General features: G+C 31.4%; 2 protein-coding genes and 1 pseudogene across 2 annotated transcripts; 2 read left to right on the forward strand and 1 right to left on the reverse strand.

Moving 5' to 3' along the window:
- Positions 1 to 2590: 2590 nt before the first annotated feature.
- LOC119614257 (transmembrane protease serine 9-like) lies at positions 2591 to 12828 on the forward strand. Its single transcript, XM_037970396.1, has 7 exons — positions 2591 to 2792; positions 2849 to 3110; positions 3200 to 3562; positions 9390 to 9534; positions 9601 to 9814; positions 12027 to 12321; positions 12377 to 12828. The coding sequence occupies exons 2-7, from the start codon at positions 2877 to 2879 to the stop codon at positions 12782 to 12784; spliced, it is 1659 nt and encodes a 552-aa protein (XP_037826324.1). The 5' UTR covers positions 2591 to 2792; positions 2849 to 2876; the 3' UTR covers positions 12785 to 12828.
- On the reverse strand, positions 5042 to 6212 carry LOC119614259 (trypsin-1-like). Its single transcript, XM_037970398.1, has 3 exons — positions 5939 to 6212; positions 5595 to 5877; positions 5042 to 5508 (listed from the first exon to the last, which is right to left on the reverse strand). Exons 1-3 carry the CDS (start codon positions 6175 to 6177, stop codon positions 5074 to 5076), a joined length of 957 nt encoding a protein of 318 aa, XP_037826326.1. The 5' UTR covers positions 6178 to 6212; the 3' UTR covers positions 5042 to 5073.
- A 4701-nt stretch (positions 12829 to 17529) lies between the features above and the next one.
- Positions 17530 to 22961, forward strand: LOC119614260 (annotated as a pseudogene).
- Positions 22962 to 23470: the final 509 nt, after the last annotated feature.

Here is a 23470-nt window from a genome sequence, read left to right on the forward strand (position 1 = left end):
AAGTTACACTAGCGATAGTACAGGAAGAGCGCGAAACAACATACAGGGAGAAAGAAATACATACAGACAGAACAGACACACCACACACACACAACAGACAGACAGACAGACAGACGACAGACAGACAGACAGACAGACACAGACAGACAGACAGACAGACAGACAGACAGACAGACAGACATACAGACAGACAGACAGACAGAAGACAGACAGACAGACAGACAGACAGACAGACAGAAACAGACAGACAGACAGACAGACAGACAGACAGACAGACAGACAGACAGACAGACAGACAGACAGACAGACAGACAGACACATGCAGACAGACAGACACACAGGCAGACAGACAGACAGACAGACAGACAGACAGACATACACATACAACAGAAATACAGACATACATACATAAAACATTTACATACAACATAAATACATACATACATTACATACATTACATACATACATACATACAGTACAATAATACATACATACATACATACATACAACTTACATACATACATACATACATACATTACAATACATTACATACATACATACAAATACATACATTACATAATACATAACTACATACATACATACATACATACAGACATACATACATACATATATAAGATTTTTTTAAACTACTTTTGAACTTCGCCATAATTAACACTTAACATTGAAATACCCTGTTACATAGAATAGTAACATAAATATAATAAAGTTTTATTATGAATAAAAGTGAAATGAAAAATATTTACATAAAAAATATAATTTATTTCCCTTTGTCATATAAATTATTAGGTGCAGAATCACAAAATTTTTTCAATATTCAATTCTTAATAATTAATTTGCCGACATTTTTCTTAATTTACAAACAAGTTAATAAATGATAATGGCCGCGTCATATTATTTTCTATTTAAATAAATAAAAATCGTATCATATCATAAAAATTCACAAAACTAAAGATTGTCTTATCTCTTTTTGTGCTAATTTATAAATATTAGATGTCATTGATATACATATGTATGTATAAATAAAAATTTTTTAAACAACTTTGCAAAGAAATTTAATTTTAATCAATAACAAGAAAAAAATGGTAGATACATATTTTATTTTAAATGAAATTGGCGAAATTAAAAAGAAAAATGATTATTATTTTAATCAAAATATTAGATCCTTTATATGTCCGTTAATATACATGTAAGTAGGAACAATAGTAACCCAGCGAATGTTTTATATGTATATTTAACACTGTACTTGAAAATCATATCTAATCGTTCACTCACATAAAAATTAATACTTAAAAATCGATAACATAATTTTCTGTTATCGTTTAATAAATAATAACTATAAATAAATCATAGTGGTTATAAACGTAATGTAATGTTCGAATATTACAACATTATGAACTTGAACTAGTATTAACAATTAGTATTGTGTTCAGGTAAATTGATAACAGTAACGATAATTATGGAAACACTTATGGATAGAGTTTCAAATTATTATAATGATGAAATACTTGAGGTACTTGTCTGAGGTCATAAAACTTTATACAGTTGAAAACATAATTGAGGTAATAAATCTGTATTAGAAAATTCATATAAATTTCAAAATCTATAGATAGATAGATAGATAGATAGATAGATAGATAGATAGATAGATAGATAGATAGGTAGATAGATAGATAGATAGATAGATAGATAGATAGATAGATAGATAGATAGATAGATAGATAGATAGATAGATAGATAGATAGATAGATAGATAGATAGATAGATAGATAGATAGGTAGATAGATAGATAGATAGATAGATAGATAGATAGATAGATAGATAGATAGATAGATAGATAGATAGATAGATAGATAGATAGATAGATAGATAGATAGATAGATAGATAGATAGTAGATAGATAGATAGATAGATAGATAGATAGATAGATAGATAGATAGATAGATAGATAGATAGATAGATAGATAGATAGATAGATAGATAGATAGATAGATAGATAGATAGATAGATAGATAGATAGATAGATAGATAGATAGATAGATAGATAGATAGATAGATAGATAGATAGATAGATAGATAGATAGATAGATAGATAGATAGATAGATAGATAGATAGATAGATAGATAGATAGGTAGATAGATAGATAGATAGATAGATAGATAGATAGATAGATAGATAGATAGATAGATAGATAGATAGATAGATAGATAGATAGATAGATAGATAGATAGATAGATAGATAGATAGATAGATAGATAGATAGATAGATAGATAGATAGATAGATAGATGTATAAATTTCCGAAATATAATTCGGAACTACAGAAAGATGCAGTCCACGGGCAACAGTTTCCGTTGGGACCTGATAACAGTAGGTACATTGGTGAGCCGAATACACCTCTAGTCCACAATTAATGGAAATCTTACAAATGTTCGTACATAAGACTGGCATAATCTAGAAAAATATCCAAAATCCAAAAATATACATAAAATATGGGATATATAAGATTCGCAGTAGACGAATTAAACAGTGTGTTTATTTTTCCTAAACTTGTTCCAAATTAAAATCTATTTTGCAACTTTTTCAGATGCTGAACCCGCTAAAGAAAGTAAAATCGTAGGAGGTTATCCAATTAGCATTTACGAAGCCAGTTATCAAGTATCCCTAAGAGTTAAAGCAAGAGAAAAATCCCGAGGTTTTGGTCAAGGTCATATTTGTGGTGGATCCGTAATTGGACAGCGATTGATTTTAACAGCAGCTCACTGTGTACATAAGTATGTCCAAGAAAAATACAAATAATTACTATTAATAATTCATTTTTTAAATACAGATATGTTGCCAATGATTTTACAGTGGTAATGGGAAATGCTAATCGTCTACTGCCCGACCCTCAGCAATTACAATATAATGTTCAACAAATTATCTCACATTATAGATATAATGCCACAACTTTTATCAATGATATAGCTTTGTTATTCATAAATGGTTATATACCCTGGAATTGGTCCACCGTAAAGGCGATACAGCTTAATACGCAACAAACAGCAGCTGTTAGTATGTGTAAAATTAGTGGATGGGGTGATATGGGAAATGTAAGTGAAACCTATTGAAATATTCATTAAGTGATATGAGTTTAAATATTATTATCACTGAACACTATTATTATTTTTATTTCTTAAAGGGACAACTGTCGGTAAATCTTTGGGCTGCCATCGTACCCATTATATCCTATGAACAATGTCGCAACAGTTATGGTTATATTCCCCTATCTATGATTTGTGCCGGTTATATGTCTATGGGTGGCGTGGATGCTTGCCAAGGTGATTCGGGTGGACCTTTAGTTTGCAATGGTCTACTAACAGGCGTAGTGTCGTGGGGTGAGGGCTGTGCCTTAGCCGATAAACCGGGAGTTTATACAAATGTTAGTGCGTTTTATGATTGGATTGTCGTACAAAATAAGACTTTAAATTATACTCTCTATAGCAATAGCGCTAGAAGTTTAGTTTTAATTAATTATTTTAATATTTTTGTAATTGTTAGTTTATTATATTTTCTATAATAAATTAGTTTGATTATGCATTAAGAATTTTATTTTTTTTATTATGGTTATCAGAAATTTCAGAACAATATGTTTTTAGTTTTAAACGATCTTGAGCTTAGGCTCCGTATAATGTCTTTAGTTTAGTTAATATTATGACGATGACATTGGACATAAGCTCTGATAGCTTAAAGAAGATCGGTCTATAAATAACTCTACACCCATAAAACAAACATTCAAAAATTAAATCTATTGTTGATCTATATTGATTGAGTACCAAAGATTTTCTAAGAAATTATAAGTTTCGAATTAATTTCGATATTGCGATCAAATTCGATATTATAATTTTTTTAACAATCACCTTTTCCAAATTCGGTCCGTTATAGGACCTAGATTTTACTACATATTGCCTTATTCCGAAAATTAATTAAAAATTAAAACCTCATGTAAATCATGATACATGGTTATCAGAAATTTCAGAACAATATGTTTTTAGTTTTAAACGATCTTGAGCTTAGGCTCCGTATAATGTCTTTAGTTTAGTTAATATTATGACGATGACATTGGACATAAGCTCTGATAGCTTAAAGAAGATCGGTCTATAAATAACTCTACACCCATAAAACAAACATTCAAAAATTAAATCTATTGTTGATCTATATTGATTGAGTACCAAAGATTTTCTAAGAAATTATAAGTTTCGAATTAATTTCGATATTGCGATCAAATTCGATATTATAATTTTTTTAACAATCACCTTTTCCAAATTCGGTCCGTTATAGGACCTAGATTTTACTACATATTGCCTTATTCCGAAAATTAATTAAAAATTAAAACCTCATGTAAATCATGATACTAAATCCCAAGATCGGTCCGTAAATCATGTTTCTATCGGTCATGTAAATTATGATACTAAATCCCAAGATCGGTCGGTTTTTAGGCTAATTTAGGTTGGTAGATCCGAAGAAATACATCTAGGCCACTATAGAGCATGGGCTGCGTTCATTTGCATGGAAAATATTTATGGAAAAAAAACATATTTAGTAATCTATGAAAGTATTATCGTCCGATATTCGAAAACTCAGTTTCCTGGACGTAGTTTCTTAAAATGTTCCACTCAGACTTCTAGAGGAAATTCATTTAGACATAAATAGACGTATCACTTTCCACTTCGTACGCTCTACATTCGTCTCAATCCATTCGTATTGCCCAATATCTTTGTAGTCGTAAAGGATCCGCTCGTCCATGTTTTCAATTCAGCCCTAGTTGCCTCAAACGGTTTTGCATTCATTTTATTGCTTATGGATTTTAAAACCAAAATGGTTTTAAATTTTACCTTATTATCAACTATGATCGCGCTGGCTATTGGAAACTATGTTCATCTTTCTTGGCGCCATATTTATTCCAATCCCTATTATAACAGAGATCTCTTTATGGAAGCTACAGTAGTGATTTCTGTGCTTTCAATGTAAATCCCCAGGCCCGTTTTGATCGTTCCCTAAATTTTTAAGGAAATTTTAACATAACAATTTATTTTTAATAAAGTTAATAAAAATCAAGCAAATAATTATAAAAATATTGCCACAAAATTTATTCGTAGAATTTCCAGTGATGGTTGTATTATCCATAGCTACTAAATCCATAATCAACTTGTTACTATTTCGCGACAAACCGGCTTGTTTACGTATCCAATCGTAATAATAGGCCACATTAGTGTAAACACCTGGATAACCGGGTATAGCACATCCCAAGCCAAATGACACAATACCCACAAGTTTATTATCACAAACTAAAGGACCACCCGAGTCACCAGAACAAGCATCAATTTCACCCTTCATATAACCGGCACATAACATGCCATCCAGTAGGTTCTCGGTACCATAATTTATCGTACAGGTTTCTCTATTAACCAGGGGAACTTCAACAAACATAAGATTTTTCGGGTATGTGTTCTAGGGAAAAAGATGAAGTTAATATTAACGGAGGACTAAAAATATGAACTGATTTAAATTATATAGTAATTATTTTAGAAACTTACTTTCTCCGTTAAACCCCAACCGGTTACAATACAGTTTTTATTATATGTCAAGTTCATATTATCATTTAATTTAATGACTTCTGCTCGTGTATAATTTTTCGGTATCGATTTCTCTAGAAACATTATAGCCAAATCATCTTGAAAAGTATCATAATTGTAATTTGTACCAGTTATTATTTTCGTAACACTAAACTTAAGTGAGTTTTCATTATTTAAAGTTTTATCCAAATTTCCCATTACCACGGAAAATGTACTAGCAGGATAGAAACTATTGTTGGCGGCACTAATCATTAAAAAAACGTTTAACACAATATTAAAAAAAATTTGTTAAAGGGCCCACTCACTTCCATATACAATGAGCTGAGGTTAGTATAGTATTACGTCCAATAATACTGCCACCACACAAATGACCAATACCGAAAAAATAACGATCAATTAGCTCTAAACGTACGGACACTTGATAGCGTGTACTATTCCATTTTACTTCTTGACCATTTATAACGCGTGACTCTAAGTCGGCTTTAATTTCAAGACCTTGTAATAGATAACTTAAAAATAATAAATTTAATTTAATTAAGTTCATATTTTCTCGATTTAAACTAAATGATTGACAATCAGTCATATTCTGATTTTAAACTGATTTATTGCAATCTTTAGATGCATTTTTTATGTCTTGATATTGGATATTTTTGTTATAAGTACTTTACATTATTCAATAGTTAAATATAAATGAAAATTTATTTTCTATTGATAAGATAATGATGACGAATTTAGCAATTCATGCGAAATTTTTCTTTTTTAATTAAAATTAAATAATTTAAAGAGGTTATTGCACGTTTTTTGCGCAATAACCTGGTTGGAAAATTGTTAACAATATAGTCATGGTGCAATCCTTTAGTGGTTGAAGGATGGGATGGTTCCAAAACATTTTAAAATTAAAATTAAGAATATATCCATATGGGGGATTTTGTTGTGTCACTTGACATACACAACTTCTGAAACCGATGTCTTTCGATCGGACAAGAACTCTTTTAGCATTTAGCATTTGCACTATTTTGAATTCTTTTTCAATTCAAAATCGGTTATTTTTGATTTCAGAAAATATGTTTATCTTCTGAACCAAGATGCTATGAAGGCCCTATCTAATAGAATTATTGGATCTAAGGTAGTCAACCGTTATCGAAGAGAGTTACAGGTTCTTAATGAAAAATAAGCGTAGAATCTGTGCTGGGTACAAGGTCATAATATCGAGCCGGAGCAGATATGGACTTGAACACATCATGTGCGAATGTCTATCCTGGCCTTTTATAGGAATATAAGTTATAAGTTTGAAATCGAATCGGATACATTCTGGAATAATTCATCTCGATATCGATGAAAAAGATAAAAGCACACTGAAAAAACTTCTAGAATTAGAGGTATAATAACTGGGCATAATGAGCCCAACATATTTTATTAAGAAAATAAAGTTATGTAGTAATAACACTTGCCGGATGGTGTAACGTGGGCGGTCAATACGTTGCATTATCACGCTATCGATTTAATTGTTTTGAATGTTATTTCTTTGAAAATCTTAGTGTTTTGACTGTGAATTACATACATACGTACTTGTGTGATTCTTCTTTAACCTAAGCCTAATTTTGTAACAAAAGATATCTGTCACTCAGAAGGAGCTTGGTCGATTTTGTTGAAAATTTGTATCTGAACTACTATCTAATATCACTAACATTAGTGCAAATTTATTTGAAAGACATCGGTTTTTAAATGTTGGGTCACTTAGTTCCGTATGGGACATGCTTTTCATTTTAATTCAAACGCAAGGGCAGGGAACGCAAGGAGAGCGAGCGAGAGAGCGAGCGAGCGGCGAGCGAGCGAGCGAGGGAGCGAGCGAGCGAGCGAGCGAGCGAGCGAGCGAGCGAGCGAGCGAGCGAGCGAGCGAGCGAGCGAGCGAGAGAGCGAGCGACGAGCGAGCGAGCGAGCGAGCGAGCGAGCGAGCGAGCGAGCGAGCGAGCGAGCGAGCGAGCGAGCGAGCGAGCGAGCGAGCGAGCGAGCGAGCGAGCGAGCGAGCGAGCGAGCGAGCGAGCGAGCGAGCGAGCGAGCGAGCGAGAGAGCGAGCGAGGAGCGAGCGAGAGGCGAGAGAGCGACGAGCGAGCGAGAGCGAGCGAGCGAGCGAGCGAGCGAGCGAGCGAGCGAGCGAGGAGCGAGCGAGCGAGCGAGCGAGCGAGCGAGCGAGCGAGCGAGCGAGCGAGCGAGCGAGGAGCGAGCGAGGAGCGAGCGAGCGAGCGAGCGAGCGACCGAGCGACCGAGCGAGCGAGCGAGCGAGGAGCTAGCGAGCGAGCGAGCGAGCGAGCGAGCTGAGCGAGCGAGCGAGCGAGCGAGGAGCGAGCGAGCGAGCTAGCGAGCGAGCGAGCGAGCGAGCGAGCGAGCGAGCGAGCGAGCGAGCGAGCGAGCGAGCGAGCGAGCGAGCGAGCGAGCGAGCGAGCGAGCGAGCGAGCGAGCGAGCGAGCGAGCGAGCGAGGAGCGAGCGAGCGAGCGAGCGAGCGAGCGAGCGAGCGAGCGAGCGAGCGAGCGAGCGAGCGAGCGAGCGAGCGAGCGAGCGAGCGAGCGAGCGAGCGAGCGAGCGGAGCGAGCGAGCGAGCGAGCGAGGAGCGAGCGAGCGAGCGAGCGAGCGAGCGAGCGAGCGAGCGAGCGAGCGAGCGAGCGAGCGAGCGAGCGAGCGAGCGAGCGAGCGAGCGAGCGAGCGAGCGAGCGAGCGAGCGAGCGAGCGAGCGAGCGAGCGAGCGAGCGAGCGAGCGAGCGAGCGAGCGAGCGAGCGAGCGAGCGAGCGAGCGAGCGAGCGAGCGAGCGAGCGAGCGAGCGAGCGAGCGAGCGAGCGAGAGCGAGCGAGCGAGCGAGCGAGCGAGCGAGCGATCGAGCGAGCTAGCGAGCGAGAGCGGCCGAGCGAGCTATCTGCGATCGCTATCTAGCTATCTATCTATCTAGCTATCTAGCTATCGTATCTATCGATCTATCTATCTATCTATCTATCTATCTATCTATCTATGATCTATCCTATCTATCTATCTATCTATCTATCTATCTATCTATCTATCCATTTTATGAAGCTGAATTTTACACTCCCATACTTTTCAATTCAATATTTTTTGAAAAAGTTCTGCTCTTCCACAATTTTTAAACACAATTGCCACTTACTTTCAATTAATCCCATAAAACAATAAATTAAAACCTAATTAATTCCAATGAAAACCGTATCTTGTATAGTATGGGATTTTTGTTTTAAATTCTTATCAATAAAATCACTTCAAATAGGGAACGTTTTTGGCAACATTTATATAAAAAAAAAGAATGAAAAAAAATCAGCGTAAAAACCTATATTGGTAATTCCAATTAGACCAAATAACTACAACAAGTCTAGTACAGGTACAAATCTATCATAAATAAAAAACAAAACAAGACAAGGAGTTTTCACAGTAACAACAAACTAAAAATTGTTACGAGTACTTACTCGTTCTTGAGATTAGATTATTTTATGGATGTTAAAATTTGAAAATATTCGACTCTCCTACTAAATGTAATAGTAAATATAACGGGTAAAATATCATATCAATTTATTTTGATTGTTTGGAAAGCAAAAAAAAAAAAAAAAAAAAAGATAGGCAAGCAAAATATCATTTTAATAAAAAACAATATTAATATAAATAAGTACTTATATTTAATATTATTATTATTTATATATAGCAGTTGATTAATTTGTTCAGACGATTAAAATATTTCGTCTCTTTTAACGTTTATTAGTTGCCAACCTTTAACCGAGCAACACGATTTTGTTATAACACATTTCTACGGTTAAAGGAGAAAATCATTTTCAAAATGTTTAAATGGAATTTATCTTGGATTTTGGTTTTGAGTTTTGTATTGCTATTGCAAATTAATGGCATATGTGAGTATTAAATAATTATTTTAAAATTCAATACATTTTTATATATATTTTTTTAACAAATTTCAGTGGCTGGCACTTCTCCTTTGGATTTTTTGAAATCTGCTAAACCCACAGATCCCAGAATTATCAATGGCACTGAGGCCACTTTGAATGCAACTATGCATCAAGTCTCTGTTAGACGTCGTTTGAATGATGGCTATTTCTTTGGTACTGGTCATATATGCGGTGGAGCTTTGATTTCCGAAAATGTGGTCTTAAGTGCTGCTCATTGTTTTGTGAAGTAAGTAATTTAGAGAGAAAAGAAGTGGGGCAGACAATTAGGTTTTTAGTTAAATTTGGATTGAAATGTTTACACAACATTTCTAAGTTTCTATTGAAACTAAATTGATATTCTGTGTTCCTACGGTAGGTTAGTAGTTAGTGTTCTAGTGTGTCTACAATTGCAAATACTTATCAGATCTCAAAATTTCGTTGCACACCCGAAATAAGAGCGTCCACTGAGAGCGCATGGAATTGGAGTACCACAAAAAGTACCAGAAAGTTAACTTTGGTTTTTAGGTTCAATATTATAAAATTTTCAAATAGTACCAGTTAAAGAACGAAAAAGTATCAAAAATAATTATTCTTGAGTTTCAATACATTAGACTCCTATATGATCAATATTGTAGAAACATTTTCTCTTAAAGAACGAAAAGTACAAAAATCCTTTCCTACAGATTTTCACGCTCTCACGGCTCTGAATGTTATTTTTATACCCTACACCACTTTATTGGGGAGGGTATATTGGATTTGTGCTGATGTTTGTAACATACAAAAATATTCGTCCTAGACCCACCTTAAAGTATACCAATCGGCTTCTGAGTCGATTAAGCTATGTCCGTCCGTCCGTCCGTCTGGCTGGCTGGCTGTCCATGTAAACCTTGTGCGCAAGGTACAGGTCGCAATTTTCAAGATAATTGGATGAAATTTGGCATGCACGTTTTATTTGACCCAAGGACGAAGCCTATTGAAAATGGTTAAAATCGGTCCATTATTTCACCTAGCCCCATACGGCATAACTAAGTTTTATAGAAGTCCTGATGACCCTGCCAAATTTGATAAAGATCGGGCCCAATTTGATAAAGATCGGGCCCAATTTGACCCTAGCTCCCATACAAAGTCCCCTTCAGAAAATTACTTGAATGTCCGAAATTAACTTATAAACACAAATATCGCGATGAAATTCAGCACAATAAAATATTATATAAATATAAATATATTCACAAAATTTTATCGGGCTTGGTCCATATTTGCCCCTAGCCCCCATATAAAGCCTCTTTCAGAAAATAAGTTTTTCATCCATAAATTGCTTAAATGTATCGGAACAAGGGAATATTGATGATAAATGCTTTATTATGAAAAATAAATCACATTTAATATTCATAACTGGTGTAGGGTATCATATGGTCGGCCACGCCCGACTATACTTTCTTACATGTTAAATAATAAAAAAGAAGAAAGAAAAAGTAGCAAAAAGTTCTCTCTTATAGATTCTTAATATAATACCTGTTAAAGAAGGAAAAAGTACCAAGAAAGAGTTCTTGGTACCACGATTTTAAATTTTTTATTAAAATTTCAGAGGTTTTCTCTGATTTGTGCTCATATCTCCATTATTTATGGAGCGATTTTGCTGATTTTAAATATCTATCTTCTCGGAAGCATGTCTAACAGAATTATTTAATATTTGGATCCAGAAGATATTTGGGGTTTTCAGAAAATTGATTTCAACAAAACTGCAGAAGAACAGACATATAGACTCCAAAAGGATCCAGAATAACAATATATAATTTAAAGGGTCGGAAAGTAATATCGTAGAAATGGCATATATGTTTTTGATTTTAGCTTTGCACAGTTTTTAAAGTTTTTTCAAAGTATTTTATATAGGAACCGCATTATAAAGGCCTCAGCTTCTAAATCCGTTCAGAAACTTAAAATCGGTTGGGATTCAACTATGTTACTGCCATTTAAAAATCTAGATTTTTGGTGAAAGTCCCATTTTTAGATGAAAATTTGTTTTTAGTGAAAGATCGATCTAGACTTTTATGAAAAAATGGGTTTTATGAGACATCAAGGTTGAAAATGCAAATTCCACTAAAACCTTGAGATTTTGCTAAAATTTTGTAGTTCTAAAAATTCGAAATTTTAAAATTTTTTTTTGGAAGTTTCATCTTATTCTGGGTCTATATTAAAACATAAATTTTCCGTTGAATTGAAGATAATTTTTTTGTTCAAATCGTAAAGTTATATTGTTCGGAAAGGTGACAGTTTTAGAAAAGTATTCGAAATATGTTTTATAGTTATTTGGAAACTTAAGTAAATTTTCAACACACACTTAAGTAGGGAAATGTCTTCCTGAAAAAGTTAATACTTAAAACATTTTGATAAGATAATTTAAAACAAGTTTACATAAATATTTACTTATAATATTATTTTTCATTTCCGCTCTCTTTTAGTTACAATATGGCTGAACCTGATGGTACATTTTTACCAGACGAAGATTTCATTGTGGTCATGGGAAATCTTGATCGTTTTGAATACAACAACAATACCCTAGTATTTGATATAATAAAAATAGTAAAAAAAGTCCCACAATTTAATTTAAGCACCTTTGACGATGATATAGTCCTAATAATGTTAAATGGTACAGTACCTGCTAGACATCCCACCATTAGGCCAATAATACTCAATGATGCACCTTTGGCTAATAATACCATATGTCAGGCTACCGGTTGGGGTAATACCGAAGATGTAAGTTTTTCTACATAGAACATTATATATCCTTATCTAATATATTTTATAATAGGGTTATCCTCCCGACTTCCTCAGAACTGTGGATTTGCCCATTATAGATGTAAATGATTGTCGTAAAAAAACCGAATATGGTTCGGCGATACATGACGGTATGATTTGTGCCGGTTATTTGCAAGGTGAAAAAGATGCTTGTCAAGGTGATTCTGGTGGTCCTTTGGTATGTTTGGGTCGTCAAGCTGGTGTTATTTCATGGGGTCAAGGTTGTGCTCAACCTAGAAATCCTGGTGTTTATACGGATGTAGCTTTTTTTAAAAATTGGATATTAAATGAAACAGCTTTTAATAATGGTACTTTGCCAAAATTTGCTCCTGGTAGCAATGGTGTTTCGGGTTTAAGTTGTTCAGTATTTTTAGTTAGTTTAATGTTGGTATTTAATTTTGTTTATAGTGAAATGAAATGAGTAAATAAATAAATAAGTAGTAATAAAAATTAGTGAATATATTCATTTCTTTCCTATAAGACGAAAATGTTAAATTCACCCAAAAATTGCTATTTTTTAAATGGAATAATCAAGTCTGATTACTACATTGATTGTTTACCATTTAAGAAAAAAAACTTGGAAGTTGATACCAAATTTTATTTTTAAAAAAATAACTACAAATTTACCAAAAATGTAGCCTGAGTATAATCCGACGAGAAGAAAAGTAATATGTTTGGAACTAGGAGAATTCATAATTTGTCATTTCTGTCTTATACTTTTATATACCCAGTATAAACATGGTAATGACTTGTACTTTCTCAACAACATACTTTTCAATGACTACTACATACCGTATGCATTACATAGGAATCTAGTAATGACTTATAAATAATACATTATGTAAGTACTTACTTGTCAGTGATGACATATTGTTTTCGAAATTTGTTTTTAACACAAACGAAAAAAATAGTTTTTGTGAAAACTAATAGTAGACGCAGTGGACTTATCCTCGTAGATATTTTTTTCTTAGAAACAAAACTATGTACTTACTTTACTCCCTATTTGTAAGCGACCGTGGTAAGTACTTGCCTCCAATGTCATCCCTGTGTTAAAATAATAACTTTAAATGCTATTGTGTAAGTAAATTTCAGCATTTTAACCCTTTACTTTTCAATGTAAGTTTTTGCTGGGTACAGTCACATTCTCTAATCGGCCCACGTTACGTTTGCAGTAAATAAACTTTATTTTCTTAATTTTCCGTTAAAAAAAGCTTAACAAAAAGCTTTTCGGATTAAAGCTTAATTTAAACAGTAATGACAGTGGTACGGACAGATCGTTTGCTCAAATTAATTTAAAAATTAAGGAATTCAAATTTCAAAATGTTTTAAATTCAAGTTTTTTAAACCCCAACAATATCCAATCGATTTTTATAAATATTATACAATTCACATTAATATTTTTGAAAATTGAAGAATATAATCAAAACAGCTAAATATTCAACGGCTTTTTAGACAATATTCTCAAATTAAAAAAATATTGAAATTCGGTTAATATCATAGATTTTTATATAAATACCTATTGAAATTACGAGATTCTGGTGAAAACATTTTTAAATTTTAGTGAAAAATCGAGAAAAATTTTAGTAAAAAAAGCGAGATTTTGGTGAAATGTCGAAGTTCTGGTGAAAAATTAAGACAGATTTTTGAAAAACATTGAGATTTTGTAGAAATATTGAAATGGAAAAATACGAATTTGGCTGAACAATTCAGAAAATCGAGATTTGAAAGAAATTCGGGAAATATAGATGTTGAATGAGAATTCATGTTTCGGTGAAATAGGTGAAGTGTCAAATTGGACTGAATGAAACTTTGAAATTCAAAAAACATTTTCATTTTAAAGGGAAATCCATATTTTGGACAAATATTTTGGGTGCGTTGATTCAATCTAGACTTTTAAAAATAATTTGTTTATAGCGATTTTGTTGAAATATATAACAAATTTTATGAAATTTAATGAAAAATACGGATTTGGTGGAATATTTTAAAAACAACTAGATTTCGACAAAAATGTTAGAAACATATCTGGATGTTAATGCTTCATTATAGTTAAAAAAATCGAGATTTCGACAAAAGCCAAAATTTAGATATAATAAATATTGAGTATTTAATGAAATCCGGAACATTGGGTTTTAAAGAAAGCAACCAACACATAAAACCCGAACAAACCTTAGCATAGTAGACCGAGGTGTTCTTTTGATATATGTATATACCTACATATTTCTTATCTTGGAAAGCCCAAATATAAACATTCAACGACGTAAATAGATTGATTTGTATTTGTACGCATTTTCATTCATTACTTTAAATTTAAAATATTTTTAAGTAGTTTTAGCTAAATTTAGAAAATTTTGTTATGAGATAATAAATTTTATTGTATAAAAAATTCCATAGGAGATTATAATAATTTTGATTGCTATAGTTATAGATTTAATAACAGGAATTTACTTAAGTACCTTGAATACAATTCAGAAAGCTACTAATACAAACTTCTGTTATAATACCAATACCCCCCAATAATTACACAGACCAACAAAATTAAGGTTTATAAAAGCTTTTGAAATCAATTTTATTGATTTTAATGCATTTTTAATCTGCTGAAACCGAATTTGATATCTGTATTTCTCTATCACCTCTATCACTTTTCTCGCAAAATGACATCGAATACGCTATATAATGAAGATTAAAACTCACAATTACGTTAGTTATTTTTTTCATCGTTGGCCTGTGTAATTATTAAAAAGAGTTTGTTATAAAGTGTAACAGGAAATCTGAAACCTTAGATCATTGTAATCATAAAGTCCACATCTAGTTTTCTAATCGGGTATTTTCTATTGTAAAATGTGAATTGCAGACGTATAGACAATTGAAGTGTTCGACTTGCAGTGATCATAAAATTATAAAAGAATTTAAATAATAAAGTTTATTGCAGTCGTGATCAATGGAAGTAAATATTTGATAACTGAAATATAGAAAAATTATAAAAATCTAATAAAACAATAAAATAAAACTTGTCAGACATTTTAATGGCTGATATATTGTAGGATTTCTACAGTTTGCCGATTAGTTCCATTAAACATTTTCAATTATTTCTATCTATCTATCTATCTATCTATCTATCTATCTATCTATCTATCTATCTATCTATCTATCTATCTATCTATCTATTTATCTATCTATCTATCTATCTATCTATCTATCTATCTATCTATCTATCTATCTATCTATCTATCTATCTATCTATCTATCTATCTATCTATCTATCTATCTATCTATCTATCTATCTATCTATCTATCTATCTATCTATCTATCTATCTATCTATCTATCTATCTATCTATCTATCTATCTATCTATCTATCTATCTATCTATCTATCTATCTATCTATCTATCTATCTATCTATCTCTCTATCTATCTATCTATCTATCTATCTATCTATCTATCTATCTATCTATCTATCTATCTATCTATCTATCTATATATCTATATATCTATCTATCTATCTATCTATCTATCTATCTATCTATCTATCTATCTATCTATCTATCTATCTATCTATCTATCTATCTATCTATCTATCTATCTATCTATCTATATATCTATTTATCTATCTATCTATCTATCTATCTATCTATCTATCTATCTATCTATCTATCTATCTATCTATCTATCTATCTCTCTATCTATCTATCTATTTATCTATCTATCTATCTATCTATCAATCTATCTATCTATCTATCTATCTATCTATCTATCTATCTATCTATCTATCTATCTATCTATCTATCTATCTATCTATCTATCTATCTATCTATCTCTATCTATCTATCTATCTATCTATCTATCTATCTATCTATCTATCTATCTATCTATCTATCTATCTATCTATCTATCTATCTATCTATCTATCTATCTATCTATCTATCTATCTATCTATCTATCTATCTATCTATCTATCTATCTATCTATCTATCTATCTATCTATCTATCTATCTATCTATCTATCTATCTATCTATCTATCTATCTATCTATCTATCTATCTATCTATCTATCTATCTATCTATCTATCTATCCATTAATCAATCTATCTATATTCAAGGGATCTTGAGAAGTGTTCCCGGTAAGTTATAAAATGATCTGTTAGATGGCGTCGTTGTACACATTTTTGTCTGAGTGTATATACATAGTTCTTTGCTTGAAAAGTCCACATGTCTCATCAAGGGCTTGCAACGAAGGCTGAGCCGCATTAGTATTTTTATACAGTAAATACAATTTCCTATCCATTGTTATATAATACGTCTATCTTATCTATTCCACGTGTCAAATCAATTAGCACTACCGCTCGTGCCCTTAACATTCGTAAAATTTAAACAAGATTTCAGTTATCGTCTATTCAGATTAAAATATTACGCATAGGCTGAGTAAATAGGCTTTGAAGTCTAAAAAAAAAAAAAAATATATTATTTTATTCTTTAACCTAATTTTTTATAACAAAAAAAAAAAAAAAAAAAAAACTAGACTCAAAACATACAAAGTGCAATTTGAATAAAATATAAATGATTTTGGTTTATTTACCTTTTTAGCGATGAGGCACGCTTCTGAAAATAACAACAAAGAATATATTTTAATAAATATGTTTAAAAGTGTATTTAAGAAAACAAAGCATAAATGAAAAGGTAAACAAAGTAATTATCAGTATAAAATTATAAAAGAATTATAAAATTTTCTAACAACAATACAAAAAGGAGCTACTTGAAGTAAAACAAGCATTAGAAACAGTTGGCTAAGTTGTTATAAAAAAATAATAAAATCGATATATAAAAGTAAATAATATCTATCGGTTTTAAATAATCAAATGTATGATGGTAAGGGTTTTGTTAAACTTTGCATAAAAAGTCCCAGTTCGTATTACGGTAAGGTCTGAAAGTAAATTTGAATGGAAGAAAATATTTATATGTATGTAGTCGTCTTCAAAAGTCTATTATTACTTATTATAAGAGTTTATAGTATTTTTGCTGATAACATTCTAACATTTAAAAATATTTTTTTTATTTTAAATTTCTTTTAGTCTTTATCAATATCGGACACAAACTTTATACACGAACGACAACAAACAATATTGTAGTATTAATTTTTTTGCAAATCCATCGAAGGTTTCTTTTAATAATAAATTTACCTCAAGTTTAATTAGTTGTTGACCTTAAATTTGAGCAGAGTGTTTAAGTAAAGCAAATTTTGGGCATAATTTTTTGTTGTTGAAAATTTAAGTAGTAAACATTTAAAAAAAGTCCTTATAAAAATAAAAAATTAATTAAATTAACAAAATAAATTAAAAATGTATTCAAATGAAGATATGAGGAAAATCGCAAAAATCTTTATAGTGATTTTTCTATGCAGTGAAATGCAACCAAGTAAGTGTAATGGAAAGTAATAAGGATTTAAAAAAAAATAATTAAAAAATTAGATGAATATTTTTTTTTTTTGGAAATTTTCAAGTGATTTGAGTGAATTTTAAAATATTTTTTGAAAAAAGTACTTTTTAAAACTTTGAAGTCCTTTAAAAGGGGCATAGGATCACGAAATGAAAAACAAAAAAACGTAGTTTTTCTGCATTAAATTTATAGTTTCAGACGTATCCGGTTCGTGTCTAACGATTTTTTCTCTTTTTGTTGAAATTCCTTTTAAGGATTACAATTTAAGTTTAAGATAATTGTTTAAATTCTCCTTCTCTAATCCTTTTAATGTGCAACTGGTGTTCTGCCGAGTCATTTCCCGACGTTACGCGAGTTCTTATCTATTTTTTTATTACCTTAATATTCAATCGATAAGCCACTGTGTGACAAAGTTCAATTCCGGATGGCTATTGTCATTGATCATTTGTATCGGTCAAAGATATGACCCAATTATATCAGAAGATGTTGAAGCAACTTTTTAAACTATACTGAATATTCATACGATTTTTATCCATCGTGAATATTGTCATGATTTTAAGCTTCTATTGACGAAAAGAATGACCTTTGAACCTTTTCAAAAAAAAAAAAAAAAATCTTACTAAAATAATATATTATATATATAATATACATGTTTCTGAGATTTTCTTTAAAAAGATCAATTAAGAGTTCTATATTCGGTGTTTGTTGTGATTTTAATTCATTTCAATTTTAATAATATTTATTTATTTATATGCGGTATATTTTCGGAGTGAAAACGATGTGTTATCAAACTGAAAATGCTATGTTGTCAAACAGAAAGTTGCGTTGTCGAAATGATAACGAAATGAACTGTCGAAATCACGACGTTTCATTGCCGAAATGATACAAAGCATAATCAAAATGGCAACAATTCGTTGTTACAGTGACAACGATGCGTTGTTCAATTTACAACGGCGGTTGTCAAAATGATAACCGGGTGTTATTTAAATTTTATACCCATCCATTGTCTAAATGGTAACAAACGTGGTAAGCTCACTTTTGACGACGGATTGTAACAATTTCGGTACTTTTCTACCGTTTTTTCCCTCTGTGTATGTTTCTAAGTTCAATATTGCATTGGAAAAGTACCAAAAATTCTTTCCTACAAATTTTCATTCACTCAGGAATCTGAATGTTTTATTTTAAGTTTCAATATGAGAATTTAAAAAGTACCTTTTGAAGAACGAAAAAGCACCAAAAAGTCCCTTCTTATTTGTTCTCATTTACTCCGCTCTCTATATGCTTAATTTCATGTTTTAGATTCAATATTATAGGAAATTCAAAAGGTACCTTTTGAAGAATGAAAAAGTACCAAAAGGTACCAGAGTTACAAAAAACACTCCATTAGAATATTTAATTTTTCAAATTATAAAATTATTTTTATTTACCCTCTTTGCTTAGTTTCTCACACACAATTTTCCATCTATGATTTTGACAATAATAAAACAACAATAGCAACACATATTTTCATGCGTAACGTGTTATTCTTGCTCAGTTTTATTTTTATTGTATGTTGTTGTTGTGTTTTGCTTTTGTCAAAACATGCATAATAATGCACATTTTTTGATGAAATTTTTAGAGGTTGTTTCGGATTTTTGCTCATATCTCCATTATTTATGAACTGATTTGGCTGATTTTAAATAGCGATCTTTTCGAAAGTATGTCTAACAGAATTATTGAAGATTTGTATCTCGAAGATATTTGGGGTTTTTAGAAAATAGATTTCAACAAACATACAGACAGACGGCCAAAGCTTAATCGACTCAGCTAGTACCGGAATATGTACCTAAACTTTATTGGGTCCGAAAATTATATTGTAGAAATTACAAACGGAATGATAAACGGGAGCAATTTACCAACTTCGATAACAATTTACCTCTAATTCTTGTTAAACATCGTTTCTTTTACCAATAACAATGATCACTTTTTAGGACTCAAGAATTCTCTTGGCGGTATTCTAAATTCGGTGAATTTTATATAAAAGTTATTGTCCATTACAATACAATTACAAATTATATTCTAACCTAATTTCCGGAGCAGGATGGCGATGACCATACGCCCGTTGTAGTTTAGCAGTTTAAAGTCTCTGATGGGAATCGAATTCATCCAACCCCCACACTGATAGACTAGCACACTACCAACTAGCCTACCAAGGCACCCAAATTATATAAAAGTTATTTATGCTGAATTTCATTGTGATACTAATGGTTATAAGTTTAATTAACTTTCTGAGGGGAAATGTGGCCTGATCATTATGAAAATCGGCTGTATCATTTAATGTTTATATGTATTAGTTGTATCTGATTTAAAACGTGAACTTCATAGATAAAATCAATGTAAACGTATTCCTTGGATTGATATCTTGTAAACCTTAATTTTTTAAGACTTTTCTTTATTATTTTCATTATAAAACGTGTCAAAAATTTAAAAATATTAACTCTATGAAGTAAAATTCCAACAATAATTGATAACAAAAATATTAAAGAAAATTTTCCAAAAATACCCTGATATCTCTACAATTTATTTTTATTATTATAATTAAAAGATATTATAAATTTCCATTGCTAATGCAGTTTTCTAGTTAGTAACCAATAATTTGAAATCATTGTCAAGGTAGTGTTTTATATTAACAATTTATTAAAAAACCATAAAAAATTTAGAATTAAACAAGTAGGAAAGTATAGACGGGGCATTGCCGACCATATAATACCCTACTACTCATGGTTTTTTAAAATTTTTATTTTCACAAAGAAACTTTTATGTTGAATTTTACGTTAATTCCAAAGTATTTAAGTAATTTATTGATAAAAAACAAATTTTCTAAATGAGGCTTTATATAGGAGTATAGGTCAAACATGGGCCGATCCTCATTAAATTTGGGAAAAGGATATATTTTTAAATAATAGTTAATTATGTTGAGTTTCATTGCGATACAAATGGTTACAAGTCAATTTTAGACGTTTAAGATATTTTTTGAAGGGGGGTTTGTATGGGGGCTAGGGTCAAATAAGGGCCGATCATTACGAAAATCTGCAGTGTCATTTATACTTATATAAAACTTATTTGTGCCAATTTTTATAGAGATAATAGTATATTTGACGTAATTATGGCATAAAAAGCCCAAATCGGGAGGTACGGTTGTATGGGGGCTAGGTGAAATAATGGACCGATTTCAATCATTTTCAATAGGCTTCGTCCTTGTGCCAAAAAACATGCTTGGTCCAAATTTCATCAAATTATCTTGAAAATTGCGGCCTGTAACTTGCGCACAAGGTTTACATGGACAGCCAGCCAGCCGGACAGACGGACGGACGGACATGTCTTAATCGACTTAAAATGTGATTCTGAGTCGATCGGTATACTTAAAGGTGGGTGTAGGACCAATATTTTTGTGTGTTACAAACATCAGCACAAACGTATAATACCCTCCCCACTATAGTGGTGTAGGGTATAAAAATTAATTTTATCTTTGCGAATAATCACAATAAGAATTTAGAGTTTAATTAAAACCAAATATATAACATATTTTGGTTTCTTTTCCATTAAGAACATCGTATGATTTTTGTTTATTAAAAAAATTTTAATAAATGATAAATAAAAATAACGGTTACCAAGCTGCAGGGGGTCTGTGTTATCAGTTTAAAATATTTTTCCCAAACTTAAGTATTGTGGTAGGTAAAAATAAATTGAAAGAAATGAAAACAAAGTATTAATAAAATTTCCTTTCCAGCACGAGAAATGATAAGATTTTTGAGTTTCTTTGGAATTTAAATATTAGTGATGGTGTTAAAGAAAAGAGAGTAATCGAATAGAGAAATTTTAACGTTATAAGTTAAGCCCAATAGGGTTAAATCTATAGAATTTTTTTGGACTTAAACAAACCAACAGATATAGAAGTCATTCTAAGAAATCTTTTTTCAATTTATTTCAGGTGTCACCCAAAATAACTCCTATGAGCAACGTGTTTTATACTATAGTTCCAATGTTAATACAACAGAGGCCTCTTTCAATAATGCCCAACATCATGCCTCCATACGTTTGAAAGATCATGATAAAAATTTTGGTGATGGCCATATATGTTCAGGAGTTGTAATAGGTCCCTCGGTGGTCTTAACCACAGCTCAATGTGTTTACAAGTAAGAACAACTAAAAATCATAAAGATAATATTTAATTAATTGCATATATTTTCCGCTTAACAGTTATAATCAAATAAACCTTATCATCCATCTGAATTAAAAGTAGTCTTGGCTTCTCTCAGTCGTTACCAACTGCAAGAACAAACACTTATCTATAGTGTGACTCACAGTTATCAACCCAAAACTTTTGACACCCTAAGACTACGTGATAATGTGGCCATTTTAATGTTGGAACGTGATATACCCGTTATGAATGAATATGTACAAGCGATTACTTTGCCTCAAGCCAAAGTATACAACACTAATTGGTATGATAAACAAAATGGTGGACAATTTAAGGTGACCACTTGGTTGAAGACCCATGAAGTAAGTTTCTAATTTTTAAAATCAATTATTTAGATTTTAATGATAATCTTTTCTTTATACCAGGATTTACATTTAAATCATTTAATGTTGCTGAATGCTTCCCAAGTAAGTGATGAAACCTGTTTGCAGTATTATGGCAAAACTCTTTTCACCACCGGCATGTTGTGTGTCAATACCAATGAATCTTTACAAGAAGATTTTGGTTCTCCTTTATTTGTTGACAACAAATTAGTGGGTCTACGTAGTTTTGCCTCGGGTCATTTATCTCCTGCCATTTACACAGATGTTTCGCATCATGCGAAATGGATACGTGAAATTATTGGCGATGGTACTAATCAAAATAGTTCCATTTGGGGTTCGATGGGTTTTTTGCTATTGACCTATGTGGCCTTGAAACGCAGCAAATTTATGAAGTTGTAAATAGTTAGTTTTGATAATATTATTATAGCAACTAAATTATTTATATATAGTTTTAAGTTTATCTCTCAGTTTAGTTTATTTAAAATAATAGTTAATAAGTTTTTGCTAAGAGTACAAATAGAATCTGAAACTGTTGAAATAGTTTTTGTATAAATATGAAAATAAAAAACATTTTATAAAATCTTATTTATATGCATATAAAAAACTAGTTTTAGATTTAACTTTAGTTATGCATTTCCAAGAGTTCAAACTCGATTTATACAAAATTTTAATTTTATTTTATAGAAATTTAATTTTCTATAGAAAATCCATCAGTTTTCTATAGAAAAGTTTCAGATTTGTTTTGTTTAGAAAATCTCTCGATTAAGTTTTTATAGAAAATCTTTCGATCAGTTTTCTATAGAAATTTCTCGATCGGTTATCAATAGAAAATCTCTCGATCGCTTATCTATATAAAAGTTCTCCATCAGTTTTCTATATAAAATCTCTCGATCAGTTTTCTACAGAATATCTCTCGATCAGTTTTCTTTAGAAAATCTCTCGATCGGTTATCTATATAAAATCTCTCCATCAGTTTTCTATACAAAATCTCTCGATTAGTTTTCTACAGAAAATCTCTCGATCAATTATCTATAGAAAATCTCTCGATCAGGTTCCTTTTAAAAAAAATTCAATTTTCTTTAATTTAAAAAACATTTATATTTATTAATTTGA

Source organism: Lucilia sericata, unplaced genomic scaffold (genome assembly GCF_015586225.1).
Source record: "Lucilia sericata isolate MDLA Ls3-8-SP2 unplaced genomic scaffold, ASM1558622v1 Contig002733F_arrow, whole genome shotgun sequence".
Lineage (NCBI taxonomy): Eukaryota > Metazoa > Arthropoda > Insecta > Diptera > Calliphoridae > Lucilia > Lucilia sericata.